Source organism: Acyrthosiphon pisum, chromosome A2 (genome assembly GCF_005508785.2).
Source record: "Acyrthosiphon pisum isolate AL4f chromosome A2, pea_aphid_22Mar2018_4r6ur, whole genome shotgun sequence".
NCBI lineage: Eukaryota > Metazoa > Arthropoda > Insecta > Hemiptera > Aphididae > Acyrthosiphon > Acyrthosiphon pisum.
In genome coordinates, this window is record NC_042495.1 from 44,967,809 (window position 1) to 44,994,958 (window position 27,150).

Consider the following 27,150-nt stretch of genomic DNA (forward strand, 5'->3'; position numbering starts at 1 on the left):
AAACACCAAACTAAGCGATGTAATACAACATATGAAAATATTGAAGAATACTATATATACGTTCAATTTTTATTCCATGGGTCGATTCATTTCTTAATAGTCTTTCTGATCGATTTTTAAAGCATAAAAATCTCCTAACAAGTTATAAATGTCTTTTACCAACCGGACGTAATCCAACAGATGAACAAATTTCAAGTTTTAAAAATCTTTTTGACTTTTACGAAAAAGATATGCAACAAATTAGTTTTTCTGTCGCTAAGGCCGAATTCGAATTGTGGTATGAAAAATTTAAAAACTGTGGTTATACTTTACTGCTAAACGCAATTGATGGTTTAAATTTATGTGATATTAAAATATTTGAATCAGTATTTATATTTTTGAAAATATTTGCAACGTTACCAGTAAGTACAAGTACGGCTGAGAGGTCGTTTTCCACACTACGGCGAATTAAAATCTATCTCCGGAACACAATGGGACAGTCACGTTTAAATGGTCTGGCAAATCTCCACATACATCGAGAAATACAAATTAAAGAATCCGAAGTATTAAAAATTCTTTCTGAAAAGGGACCCAGGAAACTTAAATTTTAAATTCATTTGTCATGATATTTAGTTATAAATATAATTATATAAATATTAAATACATAATAATATAACATATGATAATAATAATCAAAATTGGTTATTTAAAAATTAGTTTTAATTGTTTACTTGTGTGTAAGGGAAAAAGAAAAATTATTAAGCCCCCCTCAAGCAAAAATTCTGGGTGCGCGCCTGCTCTAAAAAACCAAAACTAAAGTTTTGAAGTTCGGCCCTGATGCTTAAGTGGATAACGTGGTTCCTCTGAGCTCGACTTCCTGTTAAAAGCATGGAATTTTATTTCACATTAGAAATAAAGACGGCGTATGGGAAATATTGAGTATGCTGGAAATTGGACTGGATCTAAATAATGGTTCGGAAGCTAGCGCTAGCCTTAGGCCGGAATTGTGTATTTACTGTTTCAATCATTTTTTTTGTGATGTCGACTTTATCTAAAAAATTGGGGACAGCATTGCTTGGCTCGTTGAAGTTAAGATGATAAATGCGATAACCAAGTTAACATTTTCTCCAACGTTACACCAAGATACTTCCCGGTCGGCTTCCAAGAGGGATTGCTATATTGTTAAAATTTAGCAAAGGTATGGATTATGGTTACGAGTTACGACGTAGAATGAACAAAACGCTTACACTTTTGAAAGGATTTATTGATATTTTCTAATTATTGCACCAAATATAATACATTTTAAATGATTTTATAAATTAACTGTCGTTGCTTCTATGTGACAAGATTCAATGCAGATTGTAAAAATAATACTAAAAACTACAAATATTTGGTTATTACTAGAATAATTAGTATAATATTAATATTGTAATATTATTTTTAATTTAGTTTTAGTTTTAATTATTATTTATTACATTAAACTAGTTTTAAACTGTTTTAAATGCATAAAATATATTGCATTATACCTACATAAATATAATGATATAAGTATTGTGTGTAGGTTTATTGTTTACACATATTTTAACGTTCAAGTATAATTCTGGACGCTTGTAGGAATTTAAGTATTGAACATTTACTTTGAAAAACAAATAAACTAAATACACTATATATTATACCCACGCATATAAAATTGATATTATAATAGTATGTTGGCTTTAGGCTTTAGATTATAGTAAATAAAAACGTATATAAATGTAATACCAGGCTGGCTAAAAAGGAGAAAATATTTTGTTTTTTTATACACTGTGTAAATGTTTAATCGAAAAGAATTTATTTATTTATTTATTTATACTGTAATATTACAACAGTGAGTTGTTTTAAATTTATTGAATTAGTTTTATTAGTTTTATTTTTTTGAATTTTAGATTTAATATTGAGTGTTTAAACTTACACGTAAAGTTTTTATAATTTTATTGTATTTTCTCTACTTAAAATAATCAACATTCAACACTGCGGGTCGTACAGAAAGTTCCGGCAATGACGCCGATACCACATGGAAAAAAAAAAGCCGGCCAAGTGTGAGTTGGACTCGCGCACGAAGGGTTTCGTACCATAATTCAATATTCAATATTTTCATCTCTTGAATAGAAACTTTATGTAATGTATTTTGTATTTAAATGTATGTAGGTAAATAACAAATATAAGAATACTATGCATAGGTATGGATTTTATTGATAAAACTAACTATAATATAGTATATACTATACTTCTCACATTAATTAACATTATTTTCATGTTTTTAATCATTTTTTTTCAAATTTATAAGAAAAATGGTTTGTTTGTGCCCGTGGCAACGACTTAAAACAATTCTGTATTGAAATTTATAGAACGAATCATTTTATACAACGTCACTCATGGCAACCATTTATAAACAAAAATTTCGATCTGAAATCTCAAAATTCCCGTTTTAGCACCTACCGGGGTTGCTCCTCTCCCTTTTTTTAGTATTTTTTGTTATAGCATCCACGGAAATACATAATCTGTGAAAATTTCAACTTTCTAACTTTCATGGTTCATGAGATACAGCCTGGTGACAGACAGACGGACGGACAGCCGATCGAAAGTAATAGGCTTCCGTAGGGAAACGTACGGAATCCTAAAAAGGTCGTACGGAAGTCCATATTTTACTGCTCATTCCCATGTCGCTGGTTATGATTAGAAAATGCATGAGTGAGAACATTTTTATTTTTTTATTTTTTACGCATTATTAGTAGTTCTCAATGAGAATGAAATTAATAATAATGCATTAATGATTTAAAAAGGTGGGTAAGTGGATGTCGCTCTGCTGTACAGTAGGTTACCAGTGGGTCACTTTATAATGGATAGTATTAAATTTGAATTCAATGATATAATATCACTGTATAAGAAAAACGATTCTGAGCGGAGACGGTTTGTCAGTCTAGGTATTAGACATACCTATTATAGGTATACTTATCTATAGTATTATTAATAATTTTCAAATTAATCATATCACAATATCCATTAGGTAACGCGTTATACATCAACAACAAACCGTGGTACTATTATAGATATTATATAATATTATACAATCACAACAAAATAACTAAAATAGTTATTCCAGGTTTTTTAATATGTAATTTCGTCCAAATTTGAACTTAAAATTACTATAAAAATAAACTGTGCTTATGTATTTCTTAGAATTTTTGGTAACAGAATTTTCCCAAAGTTACTAGAGCTAAGGCCTAGCTCAGTTTCGGAGCCTTAGCCCACCCTGAGTGGGTCATAAATAATTTAAGTAGTGGCCCTTTAAAATATAGATACCTCACTTTACAGTTTACAATTTTAACCAGTTAACTTGTGTTGCACATCAAGTGCCTGGTAGCTGTTCCTTCCCGGTTAAAAATTGGGAGTTCTTAAACATATGACTTGTAGACTATGGTTGAAATTTAAGTATATAGTTAATGTAATTTAATGTAGAATATGTAATGGCTAGAACTTCAGATATACTTTACAATTTTACTGACAAACGTGTCGTATGCTATCATGAGTATGTGTCGTTTTGGTAAAACACATTGTGCCTAAAACCTGTTACTACGTACTACTAATAATAATTTTATCCAATTATGAAACATTTATAGTGATGCCTTTACCACGGGTAGTGAATAATCTATTATTAAAAAGGTAAGAATAATTTAGTTTTAATATAAGTAGTTTTAAATCATATCAGCAGTAGGTGTTAGGCGTTACTTATGTCTTAATTTCTTATGTTGGAGTAAAATATCTCTATGATTATAAATAATAGATTCTATCGTTAATAACATTTTTTTTTCAGCAGTATTTGCAGTAGACATACCTATCTACATATATTTTTTTACTATTTGATTAGCGGCAAACGTTTACTTCTCAATAAACAAACAACATTTTGAATAAAATTTAACGTTTGTCATACTGTAAATATAGACCGATGTGTGGTATATAATTATATTGTTATATGGTATTGTAGCATAATCTTAATAATATTATAATATAATAAAATGCTGAAATATTTTCAGCTTCGTTATACGATTTATTTGATACGATACATATTTACAATCGTAAAATAAGTAAACTTTTAAATCTTAATATGCGCATCGAGAATATTATAATACGTTCACACTTTTTTTAGATATTTTTTGGTGCGAATTCACAGAGTGTAAGGCTTAAAGCGATAATACGCATTATAATATTTAGTATAGGTATACGAACAACAGTAATTATAATAATTTATATTGATCAACCTTGCTTCCTGTTTACGATCGTGGCCTCCATGCGGTCCGACTGTGGTAAATCTCGGTCATTCCAGCCCCACGGCAGTGGTACCGAGTCATCCTGAGACTCGATCAGGCCGGTACGCAAGGCCCGTCTGTACACGAACTCCGGTGAAGTGGTTTTCAGGTCGTACGCCCACCCGACTTTCGTGAACAGGTCGATGAACGTGGTGGTGAAGTTGAACTTGTAATTGCCCAATTCTGCCGACCTGTAATCCCATGGGAACACGTGGTGGTAGTTGTGCCAACCCTCGCCCGCCGACATTATAGTCGCAGCAAGGTTTTCCGCCGCGTTGATGGACCTGCGCAAAAAAACCCAACACAAACGAAAAACATGTTATAAGTATAACTTATAAGTAACCGTTGCGATTATGTGTAATTATATATTAATATATTATATATAGTGATAAACTGATATCGTAAGAGGTTGATGGACTCAGAACCTCACACCTTCTTTGAGTTCGTACGTGTTTATGTTATAAATACAATTTTTTTAAATATTTTTTATCCCGTCGTAATATTACATTATACATTGATAACACATAATACTTTTTTATATAAAAATATATAAATTGTTTAAACTTTTAGAAAAAATGCGGGTAAGTGGATGTCGCTCTGCTGTACAGTAGGTTACAAGTGGTTCACTATAGAATGGATGGTATTAAATTTGAATTCAATGAAATAATATCATTGTATAAGAAAAACGATTCTGAGCGGAGACGGTTTATCAATCTAGGTATTAGACATACCTATTATAGGTATACTTATCTATGATATTAAAAAAAAATAATTGACCTAAGGTAGGTACCTATAATAAATTCCAAATTAATCATATCACAATATCCATTAGGTAACGCGTTATACATCAACAACCAACCGCTGTACTATCATAGATATATAATAGTATACTTTAGAAGATTCAAGTACCCACGAATAATATTATACAATCACAACAAAACAACTAAAATAGTTATTCTAGGTTTTTTAATATGTGATTTCGTCCAAATTTGAGCTAAAAATGAACATAAAAATAAACTGTGTAAATTTATTTTTTAGTTTTTTTGGTAACAGAATTAACTACTTACGCGGAATCTTGTTATAAATTTTGAATCCTTAGATATAAAAGTTGAACATTTTATACATTTTTAACTACGAAATAATTATACAATTATAAATTTGATAAATTTTGTAAAAATTCGATCTTTAAATGCTTATAAAAAAAAATTGTGCCTATGAATTTTTAATATTTTTCAACTGCTATTGTAACAATATATCAGGAGCATTGTATGAAATTTTTACATTTTTTGGCCCAACAGATAAAACTTTATTGATATTTATAGAAAAAAAAACTAAAAAAAATGGAAACTGAAAATGTCCGTAAACAGCTCAAAATAAATCAAAATATTTGAAAAATGTTATGGTGTATAGAAAATGCAAACATAAACATTCAGTCAAAATGTTATGCACCTACGGTCATTTGTTTTAGAGTTGTACCAAAAACCAAAATGGATTTTCTCGAAAACAGATTTTGCGTAAAAATTCCCGTTTTTCCTTATTTTTTTTTTGTTTTTCACGTTGCATTTGAAATTTACTGGGAAATTTTTATTTTTGACCCCCCAAAGTACCAACTAGATTCGCTTTCCTATCAGAAAACGTACTGTTGAAGAAAATCCAAGCACTTTTACTGTCCTAAAAGGTGATGACAGACACAAAAAAAAAAAAAATAAAAAAAAAATAAAAAAACACACATCATTGTAAAATCAATACATTCATCGTTTCACTCAGAATCTAAAATACAATTTATTATCGTTATATTATGTATATTGATATTATTTTATTTCCATTGACCTTAAGCCCGGCAACTGAGGCCATTAGCTATAGGATGGTACAGCAGGGTTTTTGGTATGGTGGGGAACGGTTGGAGGAACACGTTTTTTAGTTTGGTAGAATTTTCTAGTGGGCACCCGTGGCTGGGATCGAACCGGCGTCGGTTGTGACGCGTACCGACTCCTTAGTCCGCTCGGACACTCCATCCCCCCGATATTTGTATTAATTATTATTGTTCTTATATGCGTACCTACGTTTGACGATATAGGTCAATTCAAATTTCAATTTAATATTAAAGCTAATACAATACAACATTGATTCTGCTGAATAGAAATTACAGACCATGTTGTTAATGTATATAAGTTTATAAAATATAAGACGAAGAGAGCAATGCATATGAGTGAGATAGCCTTTTAATAATAATTTGATGGGTTGGAAAAAAATGGAACACAGCATATAGCTATTTTAGTATTACGTGTATTGTAGAAAAGTTAAATCTTTTAAATAAAAATCACGACACTGAGCAGATGAAAACTATTGTTGATATTTAAAAATCAGGAAACTGCAGTATGACATCAAAGTACATCTTGATTCAGTTTGTCTATAGTGGGTCGAGTGGGGTCGTCCCAGGGGACTATTATAATGTATAGCACACAGTTTCTGAGTTAGGTTAGGTTACATAATGGGTATGTATATGAATTAGCTTTTACAATCAACTTTGAGTTAAACAATTTATTCATAGTATTTCATACACATAACATCGTGAGCGGGCTATTTATATAAAACGTTTGAAAATTGTTTAAAACTATTACTTATACATAACAAAGCCTCCACAGAAAATCGAATTTTAATAAGTCTATACCACCCAAGCATCCCAAGCCAACGATTATAGTTTTTACTGCTTTTAGCATCTATACGTAATTTTTTATTGTTTTACTGTCAGTTTTACACATTTATTGTTTAACTTTTATATCTGCACTTTTCACTTATACCCATAATGGTATAGCTTTATATTAACTATTATATTTTGTTCTAATCTAAATTTTATTTCTTGTATAATTCTTGTATTAATTCTTGTATAACTTGTATAATTTGTTTATAATTACTAAACGTGTTTATCCTGTTATCATAAGCAATCTGTATATTATTGATAAGTAATATTAACTCCTTACCTTCATCACAAGCTATGCTTAAATAAGGTAGGTATAAATTTAAGATATATTGTATTGTTGTATTTATAATGTGTACAATTAATCTTTAATTAAAATTTTATAAAAAAAAAATAAATAAATAAAAATAGTCATTAGTCATTAGTTTTAAACCTACCAGCTTTAATCGATTACCTATTATATAAATTCATCGTTACCTATCGTATGGTTTTGCTCCCCACTTGTGTGCGGCGCTGTTGACCAACCAAATTCCGTTAAGTGTAAGCGCGTACCGCAACAAAACAGCCACGTACCAAGAATTGCTCCACGTTTCGCCCCAAAAGTACACCGGTATAAGTGTTGGTATAATGAAACACGCCCATATTATCAGGAACCAAAAATATCTGCACGTTTAAAAAAAGCAAATATCATTTAATTTGCAATTTAAATTATCGATGAAATAAATCATTGTAAATACAAAGTACCAATAAGTAATAACTAGTATACTAAGTACCATATTATATAATATATAGTATTAAAATACCAACACGGCAACACGCGCACTGCGTATTTATTATAATAATTATTAGATATATTATGTCTTATAACTTATATTGGTAGTATTTTCCGACAGAGAAATGTTTTTTATGATTTATGTACCTAAACTAAATCGTAATTAAGCTATACAAACGTAGGTGTTTATTTATTTAATTTTTTTGTGGCAAAGCTTTTGGCATCGTGGCCATTGGGAGAGAATATTTTTTTTTTAGAATATATAATATAAAAAAAATTACGTAATAATAAAAAAATTATTAAAAAAAAAAAGAAAAAAAAGAGTTAAGTATATAATAACAAATTAATATGGTAATATGAGATTAAACTTTAAGATAGTATTATTCTAATGATTAAATTAGTAAAAAGGAAAACGAATATGCTTGGTATTGGAAGAATCGATCCAAGTATGTCGTCGGTTTTCTTGTTTTCAATAAATAAATTAATAATAATAATTGATCGCGGTTCCTTGCTTCGAGGTATATGCATCAACGCATCACATTTGGTAATAATGTGTTTTATTGTGAGTTTGATCCAGCAAGACAGACATGAGGGGCTCCTCTCGGGACATTAGGTAACCATGGGTTATTCTGGTGTGACCTATTCTTGACTTATTGATGATAGTTTTCTTTTTCCTATCAAAGTGATTGTTAGGCCAGTGAAGAATATATATGTAGTTGTTTTTATTTCATTAAGTATTGTTTTTTGTTATGCCCACATATATTTCCAAGCTTATATTGATATAAGCTGTAATGTTCTTATGGTATCTTGAAAAGTGGTGAGTGAAGTGATGTCTAAGGAAGTATTGAGGAGGCTGTGTCCTTGGCATGCATTTCGTATTTTTCGTTGCCTTCGATTGATGAAAGATCTGGTACCCACATTATTTTAACCACGTTTCGTTTGGAATGATTACGATTTACGAATGACATTACGTCATTATACGAACGTATTATTATCAACAAAACTATAAATATAATGTGCGAACAATAAATTATACGTCATAATAACGTTGATACATTATATATTTACTTAAGACTCTAAAACTTGCAATAAAGTGTACCTTTTTATAAAATTTAAAAAAATAAAATAAATTATCCAACACAATCCTTAAACGTTATTCCCAAGCTAAGTGTTACTAATGGGCCTTAATCTCACAACCTCAACAACCGGGATAGTCAATTTGTACTTTTTACCTAAATTGAAAAGGTACAGTAGAACTTCCATATAACAATCACCAAAGGGACTGTAAATAATGACCGCTATTTAGAGGTGCCCGTCCTACAGTGGTAGAATAACATTAGGACACACTCGACGGGACCAAAAAAATTGACCGTTACATAGAGGTGACCGTTAACGGAAGTTTTACTGTATGTCGAATTTCAATTGGGTTAAAAAAAGGTAATGGTCATACTGCATTCTGGTTCAAAAAAGGGTTTTCAAAAAAACAATTTCAAAAATTAAACTTAATTTAAACATTTTAAAAACACTAATTTCCTTCCTGCTTAAAATATTATCATTGGCACACTAATTAATATGTATTTATACTTTTTAATTTTATATGTATGACATATCAGGTATGCATAATATTATATATTATATTTTAAACAAATTATTTTTTAAAAATTATAAGAAAGTGAAATATGACATATCTAATATTATTATAAATACAACCGCAGACACGTATAAAAATATGTTAAAAATAATTTGTGAAAAGTGCAATGAATTAGGTTTAATATTCATGCCAAATTTATAACATTTTCATTAAAACCACTTTTTTGAACCTGAGTGCAATTCGGATGTATGTTATTATGTAAACTGCGGCAAAATTAACCTTTTTCTAAAAGTCGTTTTTCTGTGTGCTAAAAAGAATAACATTATACAATTTGCGACAAACCCGATAAGATACATTATACAAACTACGGAAATTTATTTTATATACCATTCTCTATATTCTATGCAGTCCTGTAAAGTATTTAAGTAAAAGTATTTGAGTAAAAGTATTCAAATACTTTTTTTTATATTAAATACTTTTTGGCATTGAATACTTTGGTTTTTTATTTCGAACATTTTATTTTTATTCGAAATAATTGGTTGAAAAAATATTATTGTCAACTACAATAATATTTAATAGTTTTATTTAATATTCTGTATTTCTGTGTTAGCCGAAGCCCAAAGGTTTGTGAAAACCAAATTTCTAAAAAAGTTATTGAATATTGAATAATAATATTCCCTTTAAAACTATTAGATAACTATTAGATTACCTACTACCTATGTGTTTATATTACGATAATTAGAAACCCACTTTAAAAACCAAAAGTATTTGAGTGGTATTTGAAATACTTTACAATTAAAGTACTTGAGTAGTACCTTAAATACTTAAAAAAAATTTATTTGAGTATTTACTCAAGTACTTTTTAAAAGTATTCTTTACAGGACTGATTCTATGTATATATTTATACGATAACATGAATTATATAGGAACCTAAATCATACCTATCTGCTATGTGTACAGTGTAACAGTGTATAACAGTGTACGTTATGTGTATTATGTACAGCGTACGTATGTCATTTAATAATTTATGCTATTTTGCGTACAAATTAGTAAAGTAAATCTAAAAGTAACGCAACATATTAAAATATAATAAATATCGGTTAATTTACTTGTGATAATACTACTTAGTACCTACAACCTACCACTTACTAGTGTTAAATATCAGTAGAAGCAGCTTAATATTTAATTCAACTTGGAGCTTACAACAATGTTTACTGTTTAGATAGAATGGCAAACAATTAATAGCGTTAAACACCTTTTTTGCAGTTTATCATCTCCCTGCAATTCGACGATTACCTACCTATTTTTTACCCAAATGCAGTTCAGTCATTTTTTTTTTTGAAATTCGAGACATTCGACTAAAATAAGTGAATTTTGACCTTACCGTTAAATCTTGACCTCGCATATATATTTATTGTGATTTATTAGATAAATTGTATATATTTTCATATAATTTAAAAAAATCGGGTAAGTGGATATCGCTATCCTGTACCTCAGTACAGTATCTAGGTTACAACAGGGTCAATGTATAATGGATTGTATTAAACTTGAATTCAATGATATAAATATAATATCATTGTGTACGAAAAACGATCTGAGCGGAGACGGTTTGTCAGTCTGGATATTTAAAATTTTTATTATTTATTACAGCCTGTAAGATGAATTAATATTATAATATTATAATTTTTTATTAGTTTCTATGGTGATAAACAAAGCGTTAGAAATTAAAATCCTGTTTTTAGCAATTAGTCGTAATTTGTCGGTGGTTTTTTCCGTGACATTTAATAACTATTGAGAAAATTGAAAAATGATCTCTCTTGATCTAATTTTCCAAAAGATAAGATACCATAATATGTTGAAATCGAAGAACTTCTTGTGATAGACATTTTATATACAAGTTAAAAAAAAATAATAAACAGCATTGTAAAACCACTAGCTTCCTCGCTCCTCTCAAAATCTAAAAAAAATCAAAGAATTGCCAACATTACATTTGTAAATTTGTTATATAAAATTATTATAATATTAATATATCAGTAATGTACTTTATTGGTGACCTATTGATCCTATCTCAAACAAAAGTTGCTCTTTATATATACGGTACCACCGGTACCTAGTATATAATATGCTTAACATTTCATCAATTATTTGACAGGATTTATAATATTGCAGCTTTGAGCTTCTATAATATAATATTAAATATCTAATCGTATAAAAGTAACAAAACACACAAGTATCCGTAAATTCCCATCTACTCCGACACTCCGTTGCAGTTTATTATTAATTATTACACATAGGTAGTTATTACGTTTACTCCAATAAATTAGATTATGGTTACTTTTTTTGGAACGCCACGATCGGATCGGCCAACAAATCACTGGTGTCAATGGTTCGACCCTTCTCGATGACGTCCGGGTGTTTCCGGCACAGTAGCCAACCAACGTGCGAGAAAAACATCCCTCTATTCGAGTTGTGCGGATCGGCATTCGTATCTGTGTACTTGTGGTGTAGCCTATGATCGCGGGCCCATTCGTAAACCGAATTCTGTAAGACGCATGATGATCAGTTAAGCCCGGTGTAACAGGCGAATCATACCCCCGGATATTCATACCCCTCGGGGGTATGATTTTCCTAGGTTAATAGTACCCCCGGTACAAAATTCCTAGGATATTTATACCCCCCAAAATTATATACCGGGGGTACAAATATCCTAGGATAATAATACCTCCATGGGGGTATGAAAAACCTAGAATATTTATACCCCCGGTATGATAATCCTAGGATATTTATACCTCCCGAAATTTCATACCGGGGGTATGAATATCCTAGGAATTATATACCCCCGGTATGATAATCCTAGGCGTTCTATACCTCCCAAAATCTCATACCGGGGGGTATGAATATCCTAGGATATTTATACCTCACAAAGTTTCATACCGGGGGGTACGAATATCCTAGGCGTTCTATACCTCCCAAAACCTCATATTGGGGGGTACAAATATCCTAGGAATTATATACACCCGGTTTAATATTCCTAGGATATCTATACCTCCCAAAATTTCTTTCCGGGGGGTATGAATATCCTAGGCGTTTTATACCTCCCAAAATCTCATACCGGGGGGTACGAATATCCTAGGATATTTATACCTCCCAAAGTTTCATACCGGGGGGTACGAATATCCTAGGATATTTATACCTCCCAAAGTTTCATACCGGGGGGTACGAATATCCTAGGCGTTCTATACCTCCCAAAACTTCATATTGGGGGGTACAAATATCCTAGGAATTATATACACCCGGTATAATATTCCTAGGGCGTATACTGTATTATAGTCGTAGTATTATAGTACCTATATAGACGGGTATGTTGGAATAATGGAATTTTGTCATTTTTGCAGTAGGTACTCATGGGATCGTAATGTATGATCTACGTGTAATAGGAGTATTTACTATTTACCGTTATATTCCTCGGATAGAAGCACTAATACTCGGACAATATTATACTATTGCCCTGTATAGCATAGACTATTATAGTTAGTCACGAGTAGGTATAATGCTGAGACTTGATGAAAAGGTAATATTTTGATTTATACGAGCACATGGAAAATATAACGATAATGAAATTCCGAGGCTTAAAACTAAAAAGAACCACGGTTTATTGGTCTCGACCTTTGACCTTTAGTATCCACCCAGAGAAATTATATACTGGACGAACCAGCCACGGTGGGCCACTCGACCTATCAGTAATGGTGTTACATAATTGCATTACGTCTTATTAATTATTATTATACACAATGATATATATTATATTATACCTAAATTCTAATCAAAACAATGAAGAAAAATACAATTATATAAAATATAAAATTACAAAAATACCTGAAACGCTATGGTATTGAGTATAATAATAATGACACGTAATTGCCATTTCGCTTTGTACGCCCGATGCGACCAAAGTCTATGCGATCCAGCGGTGATACCAATTGCAGTAATTTGATACAAACAGATGGCTAAATTCAAGAACAATGATTTTTAAAAAATGTAATATATTATAATATATTTTAGAATAAATCTTTTGTTAATTATAATTATTGAAGGGTAAACGTACCGAAAACAGTCGTAGTGATTTTCGCAGAAGTAAACGCCAAATAGACGCCATATAGTGCACCCAAGTGGACCAACGAGCACAGTATAACATTGCGCCAAACAATCGGTTGATGGGGTTGTTTTTCTATCGGTCGAGCATCGGGTAAAGTACCGTCGCAAACTGAAATTTCTGCTGAGTCGTCCATTATAACAATCTCGTCAAATGCCGTCCCTTGTGGTTAGGTGCTACAGTAATATTGTAAGTGAGTTCACTTGAAACATTATATATTTGTAGGTAATATAACGTAGTTACAATGTCACAATTATAACAGTCATGGTGTTGTCACTTGTCACGATGAATTTTTTATTTTAGTTATATAATTTGGCTTAAATATTAATTAATAATTAGTATTGCATTTCAAAATGCATATTTCCTACCCTTAATTGTTAATCAAATCAAATTCATCGAATCGTGAATAGTTAGGTACTATAATAATAATTGGTTTTTAGATTTTGGGATCTCCTAACTGTAAGAATTGATATTAGATATGTTATATTATTACCTATAGACCAATCGGTGCCTTTTCTCTAAGAAAACAGAGGAAAGAATACATTAGGAGTACAAGTCACATTATCATCCAGAAAATAATAATCATGCGACCTCACGAATTCTGGCTACTCTATCATCTTGATATGGATTCCCAGTCACAAACAAATCACGGAAAACGAGAGAGCCGACGAAAAAACTCGCCACGCAATAACCTCCCCGGACGCTATAAAACTTAATGGTTTTACCCTACACGACGCTAAATCTATATTAAAAATAATCACTAACAACATTATTATGGCTTCGGGTTTGGACACTATAAGTTCTACAAAATTTATCGAAATGAAACACACCATCCTAGCATGGCCCTCGCCATCGGACATCTCAAGAAAAATAGAAACTGATATCAACAGAATGAGAATCGAACATACATCGTTAACCCATCAATATCTAATGAAGAGGGAAGACCCCCCCTATTTGTACTAGCTGCGGCACACATCCCCATCGAAATTGCTCCTACGAGCATCAATAAACGTAATTCGCGCACTACCTATCATACAATAATTAGTAATTTTTTAGTTACAGTATGAACTACTTTGACGAATTTTGTCAAGATTTTAACTTGCTTCTAAAAAAAACCAAGCTTATCAGTTATCATGAATATTTTTAAATAGCTATAATAACAACTTATTAGAAACATGGAATTACATTTTTAAGCTTTTTTACCGAATGAATAATTTTAGTTGATATTTTAGAAAAAATACTTAAATACCTAAATCAAACGGAAATCTAAGCGAAGGCGGTCTAACTTTTTTGTAACCAAGGTTACCAAATCTATTAATAATATCATTAAAATGTTAACAAATGTTTGTATTTTTTTTTTAGTTTTTCACGTTTATTTTTAAAAAAAACTGATAATTTTCAATTTTGGCCTCCCAAAAACCATTTAGATCCAATTTTTTACGAAAATCATCCATCGAATTTGATAATCAGATCAATTTTTCTACTAGAAAAACAATTATATTAGAGACCTTTTACAATATACGACAGTTCCCGTTGTTTTTTTTTTTTTAAAAGCCATAATTTTTAAAGCTAATTCAAAATTTGAATTTCTACTTCCTATTCTTATTTATAATTACAATCTTATTGTCTTTGCGTCGCTAACTATAAAATTATGCTTACACACTAATTTAATTATACTACTTTATAAATTAATTATTTCTTAACATGTGTACTTATAATTTATATAACTTAAATATTTACGGTACTCATTTAACTTTATAAGGAGCATGCAATTAGATATTTTTCCTCTGCGAGGGAAATTTAGATAGTAATAATATGTTTTTGGGTAAAGTGCAGTGGAAAAAATATCTAATAGCATGTTACGTTTTGTTAGGTATATAGTTTTTTTTTTAACTGTAGATTTGCCTCTCTGTGGCAATAAACAAAGCGTCATGAAAACCAGCCTCTCAAAAATCGGTTAGAAAAAAATAACTTGTTACATAACAGCCTAAAAACATATGCATATCCGTATTAAACTTGTTTTCAGAAACAAAAAAAGCACACATCAGCTATCGTTGTAAAATCAATACATTCATCGCTACGATCGAAATCTAATATCTATAGAAAAAACAGTCACAATTTTGTTATATGCGTTCGTAGTACTTACCTACGTCATGTTCTATGTTAATATACATTTGAAGATAGAATTGGAATGAAATTTATATTTAAACGAAAACTAACGATCTTGTTATTTTGTTGCAAATACGTCGCAATTTACCATTACGTTTAATGTTTACGTATATTATTATTTACTAACACAATAAATGTTATGCTATTTAAAATATTTGAATTATTTGTAAGCTATTTATAAGATGAATATAATATATTGTTGAAAAATGTTCTACGGTACGTTAATGTTAACTTAAAAATTAATAAAAACGTTTATGATACAAATTATAAATATACATAATATTATTATTATAATAATTATGTTTCTGTCAAATATTAGTTCAACCTTTGCTGTATTACTAACAGTATAATAAATAATTAATACATAATATAATAAATATCCTTATTTAGAATAGTAAAAGGCTAGCTGGTCGTCTCCGATCATAATCGTTTTTCACACGCAATCACTGAAATCTAATTTAATACTCCCATCCTGACTTGTCAATGACCTCTTGCCAATGACAAATACAATTCGATATATGATATAGAACATACCTACTTCCTAGGTTTTATTGAGTAATATAATTTTGGTACTGGTTTAGTACGCCAGCCAAGAAATAAAAGTATTCTCCAGGATACTCAGCCACTCAGGTTTACTTGATGTCCACCACTTATATCTCTCGTATTTTTGATGTTCTAACTTCTAACCATCATACTGTATTTTTAGTTTATAAATTTAAAATTAATAATAATAAAATAATAAATACAAAAGTACTTTAATACTTTAATAGTTTAATCAGTGCTGAAATCTAATAAAATAATAAAATAATTCTTATGTGTTTCTTAATCTAATGGTCTACAACTAAAATGTATTATAACAACCAGATTCATTATTAGAATGTAATTAATTACCTACACCCGTGATATCAAATATTATTCAATTCAGCAGAGGTTCTATACTTCTATGATTGAATAAAAATATAATAATTATTAATGTGTAGGTATACAAACATGTATGGGATACTATCGTCTATCGATACTGAGTAAATAGGTTAGGTTTTTAGTTTTTCTTTTCTTTTCTTTTCTTAACGCAGTTATAACTTTTCTGTTCATAATATCTATAATATATTATTCTGTGAATACTCAATATTTTAACCATTATTATCAATATTACTTATTATATTTACAAATAACTACCTGATCCCGTGCACTTCGTAGCCCATTAAAAATGCCAACTCTTTAAGAATATTAGGTATTAATTTATTAATTTAATCCACGTGTCATCAAACGATATTTTGGCACTGACTCTCTTATTCGTTTCCTCATCTGTTTGTGGATTTATCAGTTTGATGTTGAAATGATATATTGATATCCATCTTCACCTTGCGAAAATAAAAATCGGATATTGCAATCCGTCGTAGAGCGATGTGTTTCTGCGACTAGCTGAACGTTACCATTACTGCGATGAAGAATTATATCACGTGAGTTGAATTCTTCACCAACTATTATAATCGCCACTTCATCAATTTTTTGTGCATTGTATTGTCTTTCATGTTGGCCGAGAGGTGTTTTGTCTGCTCCAACTACAACTCTGTAGTAATCAGCTGGCATTTGGTTAAGGGCAGTTCTAAACAATCGAATCAATTCGTTGTGTTGATCGAATAGAGTTTGTAATGCAGCGACAATTTCTCGTCTCGTGCCCGAGTTGTGTTTACAATGTTGATTGATTTGGTCATCAGTGTTTCCCATGAAATAAATTCGGAGTTATTTATGATCCGTATCTGTGGTAGTAGTAATGCAATGGTAGTAATGATCCAGCGTGTTGATAGATTTGACCTTGCACTTTGAATGTTGGCATATAATTATCCCTCACGATATTCGTTGCTCCAAAATTGTAATTGCGTATGTTTAAGAAATGTATCGATATGCTCGTGTCACCTGATACCAACGTTGATAACGGATGCAATTCTGTCAATTCTACCTTGTCCACAGCACTTGAATACTCTACAATATGTGCATAGTACTATGTACGTAGTGCTACGTACATCCATTTTTCCGATAACGACGCTTGGATGAGCGCCGTAATTAGAATTGGCATCGTAGTGCACAGAGATTCAAATCAATTCAAATCAGTGTGAGTGGTTCGCCTGGAACGAGCAGTAATCACTTATCACTCGCATGGTCCTCAATCTTGCATCTGGTTGCTCGTCTGTCTCATATGAGCGGGCCCGAGCCTTAAGTTCGCGGTCGGTGTTCAATCTGGCATCTCGTTGCTCGTCTGTTTCCACGGCACGTGTTTCTCTCTTCTTTCATGCTTGAAACGTAGGACTATCGATCGCTCGTTTATTGTTAGGCATAACTGCACAGAAATTAAATCTGTTTCAAATGAATTCAATATTATGGAACGAATGATTCAGTATTTTAGAAATAATAAATGTAATAATAAATGTTGTTAAGCAATATAATAAATAGCAACCATTTTAAACCAATGGCAACCAATAATTATTATTATAAAGGCTACAAGCCCCCGTGGCAACCATATATAAACAACATTTTCCATCGAAAATTTGCAAATCCCTGTTTGAGCACCTCCCGGGGTTGGTCCTCTCCCTTTTTAAATTAGTTTTTCTGCTGCTCAGAGGTCTAATCTGTCTCTGTACCAAATAATCCCGTGCACTTCGTTGCCCGAAAACCAATATTTATTATTATAATAGCTTCAAAACCCATGGTTGCCATGGGAATATGGACACACACACACAGACACATATACATTCATTTTTATGAAATTTGATATTTTTTAATATTATTATTATTTTTTATATAAAATATAATATACTTATTTTAGATCCTTGGTTTAGACATACAATTAACTTAACATGACAATACAACTAATTATAAATGTAATAGCAAATTATTAGAACATCGAAAATATGAGAGATATAATAGTGCAGCATAATATGATTAACAATAAGATAAATAATTATGTAAATTGTATTTGGAGAGGTAGAGAATCAATATCTAGTTTTTTTCCGAAGTTGAAAAAAAATATTAATTTTAATAATATTATAATCCTGATCCAGCATTGTCTTGTAAAATGTTATCCTATATAGTAGTTTTGACGTGAATGAGTTATTTTAATAGTCCTTTTGTAATCTCGGTTTTACTTTTGTGCTTGTCTCGCTGCAACTCGTTTGCGCACAACGACACATTCACACACATGACACGTGTATACATATTATATCGTCACAAACTGCAGTAGGTATAAATTATCAAATAATATATTATCTGAATATTATCATAAAATCGACTGTGTAGACTGTAGATAATATAAATTTGGATTTTCCAAACAACTTTTAGTATAGTTTCAGTATAGGTATGGACGGTATGGTTCAGTACAGTGGTTACTAGTGTGTTTACAACGTAAACTTTAATATGGACGTAGAAATTTCTAATACCTATTTTTGAACCTCGGCAAAGAAAACGATGTTTTAATATTGATAATTATAAATTTAGTGAATATCGTGTTTTAATGAGTGGATGTTCAAATTTTAGATGCACTAATAAAAAATGTACTGCGAGTGTTACTGTTAATAAATCAAACAAAATAATAAAAGTAACTAATTCTCATAATCATGAGGAGTAATAATCGAACAATGACGAGAGAAATCATCAGAAAACGAGTTCTGACACTAGAGATTTTCGTTACAGGTAGCCAAAATATATCTGCGCAATCGAGTTGTGTATTTTTGCGCAAACGAGTTGTAAAAAAGGTAAATGTGCGCAAACGAGTTATAGCCGCTTGTCTATATTAAAAGTTATAACTTATAATACAATAATACATATATTTATATAGATATAGATAAGGCTCCTATATATTATATATTTATAATATACTACCTGACACCATGCACTTCGTTTCCCGTAAAAAATTCCAACATTTATATGATTTTAACTTTGTTCAATTCGTTATTTAAAAGTCCGTGTAATGGTGCTTATAAAAATTTAAATTTAAAATTTAAAATTTAAAAAAATAAAATATTTAATTTTAAATCGGCGGATAGCAATAAGTGACTTTTTTTTCTTACGGGTAATCCCAATTGTTAGCAGAAATAAATAAATATTCATGCCGTACACAATTATGATTTTATTCTGCACGAGTAAAAAATATAGCGAGCAAATATCAAGCACAGGTTAAAATTAGGTATATCCTGCAATCATAATCATATTAACAGTTTAATTGTATGTAATCAGTGGCAACTATTTATAATTTATACATAATATACAAAAAAAAAATACTAATATTTTATACTATTGTAGGTATATACTATTATCAGTAACTAATGGCAACCATAATTATCAAAATTAAAACTAAAATCCTTATGTGACTATGTGAGCACCTTACTAAAATTCAAATTTTGGAAAACAATTTCTTAGTGCACCATTACATGGTGGTACTACTGGTGTCTGGTACTCAGGTACGGAAGTCCCTAGATATCATAGTTTACTTAGCTTAACTTAGGCTCGACGTTCTTTAGTCAGTCCGGACCATAAACATGTTAAGAAATGGACTGCGCGTTGAGAAAGAAAACCAGTTTGATCATTGAGTAAAAGAGATAAACTGCAACTTACCCCGAATTTGGACATGTTACGATGGGTACCATGATCAGTAAGCAATCGTACCGATAGAGGTAGCCTTTTCTAGCAATTAAAATGTAAAACTGAACAAAGGTATGCCGATCAAGTTTATCGATGGTTATTTTTCAACAGAAAGCAATTCATTTTAGTTCATAACTCGTAAATTATGTATAATTATATAATATTTTGGTGTAAGTATTCCAAAACTAGAAAAAGTTAATGTGAATAAGACATAATATAATTGCTAATAATATTCAATCCCAATAAGTTACGACTTACGAGAAATAAGATTTTCATTAAATTCCAAAGACAAAAAAATATTCATACCTATGGGCTATGGGTGCGACCACGTACCTCCTACAGAGGTTGGCTAAAATGATATTCATAAAATAAATTTATAAAATACTATTACATAATATAACTAAATATCTTAGAGCCTCTATAGTTTATAGAATAAAGGTGCTACACTTCACTTTAATCCGGTTCCAACTAAACAAGTTTGGGCATAAGGATATAATGTTTCGAAAATACAATTAATATTGGTAATACAACTATACAAGCATTGGACATTTTGTATCTTATGATTTATGATAAATACACATTGCGACTCAAACTTATATTATGTACGTACGTGATGTTAAATTTCAGAAATTTAATAATTTAAAAATAAAATAAATTTAATAAATTTAATAATTCAAAAATATTAAATTAATATAATAGGTACATTTGATAATTAAAAAATATTAAATTAAATTTATTAATTTAATAAAATAATTAATGTGAAAATTAATGTACGTGTGACAGTGGAACAGGCCGCCTAACAACTAACAAAAATTAAAAGAAAAGAAGATATGACACGCTGCAGTGGTCGTATCATTAATGAATTAGAACGCCGTACAGTTCGTAATTTTGTAGTATTCGACATTCGTACGTTACTACATGTCTACATGTCTACATTGTCATTTGTCATGTCGAGTTTTTGAAATTTTGAATCAATTTAATATAATGTTAAAATATTAAATAATAATATTATCTTGTATTCTTGTATATAGTAATATATAGTATATAATTACTATATATATCAGCTTTTACGTTATTTATTTCTATAATAATATTGTTTGAAAATAGTATGAAAATAAACGTGGATACAATACTATTGGTATTACAACGGTCAGACGAGTTGTGTTGTTGGAAAGGTTTGGATGTGTGGGCACATAATATTAATAAATTAGGGAAAAGGACAATAAGACCTCGATTCACAGAAACTTGTATATTTTATTTGTATACCTATCTATGGTTTAAGTTTTAATATAATACTGTTTAATATAATAATATAATAATTTTAATTATCTTAATCAACTATAAATTGGTTTTTGAAATCGAGGATTAAAATATTAAAAAAATTAAATAGACTCATAACTTTTGATTTAAGGATTTCTTCACTGCGTTCCCAATAGTATACATTAATACTCTACAGTCTACACGCGCATTTATTGAATCTACCTTACAAGTGCGTAACACAGCAAATTTATGCTGATCAGTTCCATTTAGCTTTATTATTTTGAAAATTAGAGTGATCAACCTATTATGAAACTTTCTATGACACTATCTGTGTCTGTATGTGAATTTTTTACGATGGTTAAATTGTTTAGCAAGTTTTGCGTATTTATTACAGCGTAAATTAAAAATACTCATAAGTCATAACCAGGGCTGTGAATTTAATGCACTAAAAACCCTTAAAAAATGCATTAAAGACGTAAAAAAATGCAATAAAAAATGCACTTAAAATGCAAAAAATGTAATATAAAATGCCAAAAATTATAGTATAAAATTCACTTAAAATGGTTTGTAATTTAATTAATATTTATATTGATATTATAGGATATTATACATTAGTGCATTACATTTTACATGCATAAAAATGTGTTTATTTCATAAAAAAATAAATAAATAAAAAGATTGATTGAATTTGAATTTTGTTTAATGCTATTCACCTGAAATATTTTTAAAAATTTATTTTTATGTATTTAACTTATTAAAATTATAAAACTATCTTAAATATAATTATTTGCGGATACCTTAATAATCTGTATAGTCTTTACTATTGTATGGGAAAAAAAAAATGTTTTTCAAACATGTCAATTGATAGAATTTGATTATAAATATCGGAAAACCAACTGAAAATGGAAAATATGACCTAAAAATTTTAAAAAATTACCTAAAACTTAAAAACGTCAAAAAATGCAAAATAAAACTTTATTAATGGATTCGTAGTTACCTAATTCAAATTATGTACTTACAAAGTTACATTTCATAATCACCAAAAAAAAATGTAGGTACTTTCCTACACATACACAGGCCTAGTCATAAATAACTTAAAAACGGAATCATCGTATAAAACTAACATACAAACACAGACAATGTTCTTACCATTAGGTTCCATAATATGTTCGATTCATTCTAATTTTTAAACTAACGAAGCTAAACGTAAACTGCTCAGTGCTCTGCAGTGCTCATCATAAATTTACTAAGTTACGCACTTGTAATGTGTTCTCTTAATGAAAAACCATTAACCAATACAGCAATACCAATTGAACAATCAATTAAATATTTAGGAATGATGTACCACTGTATCTAGTAAGTATATCTTTTTTAACAAAAATAAATGCGTTAAACCTTACGCTAATATAAATTACGTTTTCTTTTAAAATTAAAACTTTCATTGATTCATAATATTAAATGGGTGGACTACCCTTTGATCCCGAATGTGAATCTTCAAGCGAGGACGGCGTGTCTGACAAGGGGTTGGAGAGCGAAGTGAGTAAGACGCCGAGCCATTTATGTTATATATTTATTTGTGATTTGTAAATTGATAAGTATCGAATGAATTAAAAATATTACATATTTTTTTTTTTATCTAAAATTATATAAGTATACTAGCTAATCCCGTGCACTTCGTTACCCGTTAAATGTACAAACTGTATATGACTCAAACTTTGTTTAATGCGTTATTTAATATTCGGTGTGTGATGTATTCTAGTATAAGTATATTATATTAAAATAGTTTTTGTGTATTATATAGATAAGTTATATAATATTAATATATTACACTATATTATACGTTTACTATTATTCATGTTTATTTCTTTAATGCCTAATATATTTATAGTAATATATTAAGCCATAAGGACTACTGGAGAAGAGCCCGCGAGAGTCACTTTGTCCTGTAAAATACTACCCCTGCTGTAATTCTATAAAGTCTCCGCCTATACTGATGCCACTACGCAGAACACTATGTATTAAATCAATTAATGTTTCTAGGTACTCACTTAAAATTGATCTTATGACACAAACGAGACACCACTATATTGTTATAATATATTTATATAGCTGTTTGCCGCTTAGTTCAGAATGTGACGTGTGGTGTATACGAGACTGCTGATCTATAAAAAGCAAATGAAATAGGTCATTATTTTTGAAAAATGTTTCTGAATGAAAATCTGATAATATAAATTTTTTTATAAATGAAGGAAGGATGGAAAACAATTTGAATTATTTGAATTACTTGTCAAAAATACCCATAACCCAAAAATGTCAGAACTCTCTTAAGTACAATCAACATACAATTTTCTACCGGAAACAATGAAAACACCATCAATAAAAAAGTTTCCGGACAATTTTTTTTTTTAAAAAAAACATCATATTAAAATAATTAGAAGACATTGTTCCACTTAGCATCATAAATTCAAAATTAATAAGAAATACTTAACCGTCCTATTGTCTGTTATTTGCGGAACATCCAATACTGACTATATACCTTACACAGACTGCCGGCGTATTTATAACATAAGTTGCAGGATTAGCTCATGTTGCCAATAATATAACATAATAACATATAAGACACAAGTATATATTGCTCAAGGCGATTTATATTCTTATGCGTACCGGTTTATTTTTTTTCCTTCAAGTAGTTGTGTAGTCATAGTTTTTGACACTGAAATAAATGATCATGGTTTACAATAACTATATGAATTCTCAATGAGAAATAACATCCAACGCTTATACAGATCGTATACAGAGTGATATACACTAATACTCTTTAACTGTTAAAGTTTTTGAAAATTGTATTTTTTACACACCTTTTTCCTCTAATCCAAATCACTTTCATTGATTGATTATTTGCTCATACTGAATTGAATTGAATAGATTTTATTTGACATATTTTTGGATATTTTTATCAACCTTTTCTATACGTCATATGTTTTTATATTTAATTATAATATCAATGAATACATGAATAATGAAATAATAATATATTTGATAATAATCAAAAATATATACAGGCCAGTGTAACAGGGAGACCTAACAAATGAAATAACTTTTGTTCTAGTCAATAATTAAAATTTATTTTTTAAGTGAATTACATAGGGTACGGAAAAAAAACGACGGCCGGGCCGTCACAGACCACTGTCACGAGCTACATATTATATTATAAGGTATAATATGACGTAAGCTGTCTGGCGTCCTCCGTTCTGTCACAGAACATGGTACCGGATGTATTGCGCGCCGAAAAACACCAAAAATTATTTTGCCACTAACAGTCGAAATATCGAATTCGGACGTCAGACTGGGCGTCAACCTTGGAGGTAGGTCGAGATCGGAATTCGTGCCGAGCTAATTTTCTATGGAGGTGATATTTTCGGACTTGTGAATTAGTTGTGATTATTTTTATTCAATTCATATTCATTGAATTTATAATATTATCTTCATCGATAAATCGTAGACAACTATTCTGTCAGTATAATATAGTTATCAGTCTAGGGCCTGGCAGTCTAGTGATCTATATATAGTTCAGGGTTTTTTTTAATGATTTTTTCTGACTGCACAAACTTATTCCCACTCTGTAAATATAAATAATAATAGGTACCTACTTATTAAATAATATTTACTTGAAATGGGTAATTTGTAATAATAATTGTTTATAAAAATAAAAACAATCAGTTGACTAGGTAACTAATTTCTTTATATTATTCATATAATATACTTTGTAATATACTCGTGTAATATACTTTTACATCAAATATGAAATAATAGTAAAAATGATGATTTTGACTGAATAAAAATGCGTCTAGACCACTACAACTTTTACAAAGAAATATGTTAATATATGTTTAACTAAAAATACTTTAATTGGTTTAACTAAAGAAAACTTTAAGATATTCGATGTGTTACCATTTGAGTCTGTATATAAAAAATAACTATTGTATATATAATTAAAAACTTTGAATCCTTCCTGGATATGAATAAGGTTATTAAAAGAAAAAATAGGACATTTGATGTCAGAATGGAGTATTTTAGAAATGCGTTTGGTCAAAAATTCTTAGATTATCTAGGTCCAAAAACTACAACTTAACGCCAGTAAATATAAAGGGACATATTCTATACGGAAGGCAATCGTATAACTATAGAAATGAAAAAGAAATTCAGATTTGGTTATTTTTATTAATTGAAAGATTTCAGATTATATTTAACTGTTGTAATTTAAATTTAGTTTATAAGTATTATAATTGTATAGATTGATTATTCAGTTCTTGTCCGCTTTTCTTATTTATAATTAAATTGTTCATATTAATTATTATATTATATAACTGTCTACCACCACCATAAGCATGTGCTTAAAGGTGGTAGATATTTTTTTTGTTTAAAAAAAAAATAGTATAATTATGAATAGTATAAATAATTTTTAATTTTAATAAAAACATTTATTTTTTTATTTTGAACTTTACTAAATTATTGTTTTATAATATACAATAAAATATATCATCCTGAAATTCTTTTTATGCACTGCACAAAGTAACAATTTTAATTGCACAATTACTTTTCTCACTGCACAAAATGTGTCTCACTGCACACTAAAAAAAACCCTGATATAGTTTATTCAAAAATTTCGAAAATCTTAAAAATATAAAATTAATTTTAAAGAAAAACGTTACCCAAGATCAACAATTAAAAAAAAATGGGCAAGTTGGTGTTGCTCTGCTGTACAGTAGGTTACAAGTGGATCCTTGTAATGGATTGTGTTAAATTTGAATAAAATGATATAAAAACGATTATGAGAAAAGACGGCCGGGCAGCATATGATATTAATTCAGGGGCGGATTGGCGAATTTTTTCGGCCCGGGAAGATGAATCAAACCGGCCCTGCACCGCAAATATAACCCCCCCCCCCCCCAAACCCATTGGTCATAATTTTACTCAAATTTCAAAATTTGTTTAGTTTCACCCCTAAATTAGTAAAATATATAATAGGTACCTATATAATTAATGCTATAACAGTTTTGGGTTAGTCAGATAAGGTTAACCTGTTCAGACTGTTCTAACTTGAACTTGAAGTTTAATCTTATTATATTTTAGATTCTGCGTGGAGCGATGAATGTATTGAATTTACAAATGTGTTGTTTTTTTTTTTTAATTAAAATTTTTAATTTTTATGTCTGTCATCACCTTTTAGGACAGTAAAAATACTTAGATTTTTTTAAACTAGAATCACTTTTCTGATAGGAAAGTTAATCTAGTTGGTACTTTGGGGTGTCAAAAGTAAGGATTTCCCAGGAGTTTTCAAAAGCGCCGTGAAAAACAAAAGAAAAATTTAGGAAAAACCGAAATTTTTACGCAAAATCTGTTTTCGAGAAAATCAATTTTGGTTTTTGGGTGCAAATCTAAAACAAATGACCGTAGGAACATGAAATTTTGACTGAATGTTTATATTATAGTAATTTCTATACGCCATAACATTTTCCAAATATTTTGACTTAATTTAAACTGTTT

The 27,150-nt window shown here is 29.7% G+C and overlaps 2 protein-coding genes across 7 annotated transcripts in view; one reads left to right on the forward strand and one right to left on the reverse strand.

Annotated features, from left to right (window-relative positions):
• The window catches only part of LOC100302382 (ribonuclease H1-like), an 88,998-nt gene that overhangs the window by 11,475 nt on the left and 50,373 nt on the right, over positions 1 to 27,150 (forward strand).
• LOC100163281 (delta-9 desaturase-like) lies at positions 3,927 to 24,226 on the reverse strand. Of its 6 annotated transcripts, none has more exons than XM_008185863.3 (7): positions 24,093 to 24,226; positions 23,652 to 23,765; positions 13,492 to 13,715; positions 13,263 to 13,393; positions 11,722 to 11,927; positions 7,501 to 7,686; positions 3,927 to 4,609 (listed from the first exon to the last, which is right to left on the reverse strand). In XM_008185863.3, the coding sequence occupies exons 3-7, from the start codon at positions 13,673 to 13,675 to the stop codon at positions 4,273 to 4,275; spliced, it is 1,044 nt and encodes a 347-aa protein (XP_008184085.1). In that variant the 5' UTR covers positions 13,676 to 13,715; positions 23,652 to 23,765; positions 24,093 to 24,226; the 3' UTR covers positions 3,927 to 4,272.

What these genes read in the sequence shown, in the direction of transcription:
- LOC100163281 (XM_008185863.3), bottom strand. Translation starts at nt 13,675, where the DNA reads ATGGACGACTCAGCAGAAATTTCAGTTTGCGACGGTACTTTACCCGAT. An exon ending in TCAATACCATAGCGTTTCAG is followed by an intron (nt 11,928 to 13,262) that starts GTATTTTTGTAA and finishes TGCGTCTTACAG; the next exon opens with AATTCGGTTTACGAATGGGC. An exon ending in GGAGCAAAACCATACGATAG is followed by an intron (nt 4,610 to 7,500) that starts GTAACGATGAAT and finishes TTTTTTGCGCAG; the next exon opens with GTCCATCAACGCGGCGGAAA.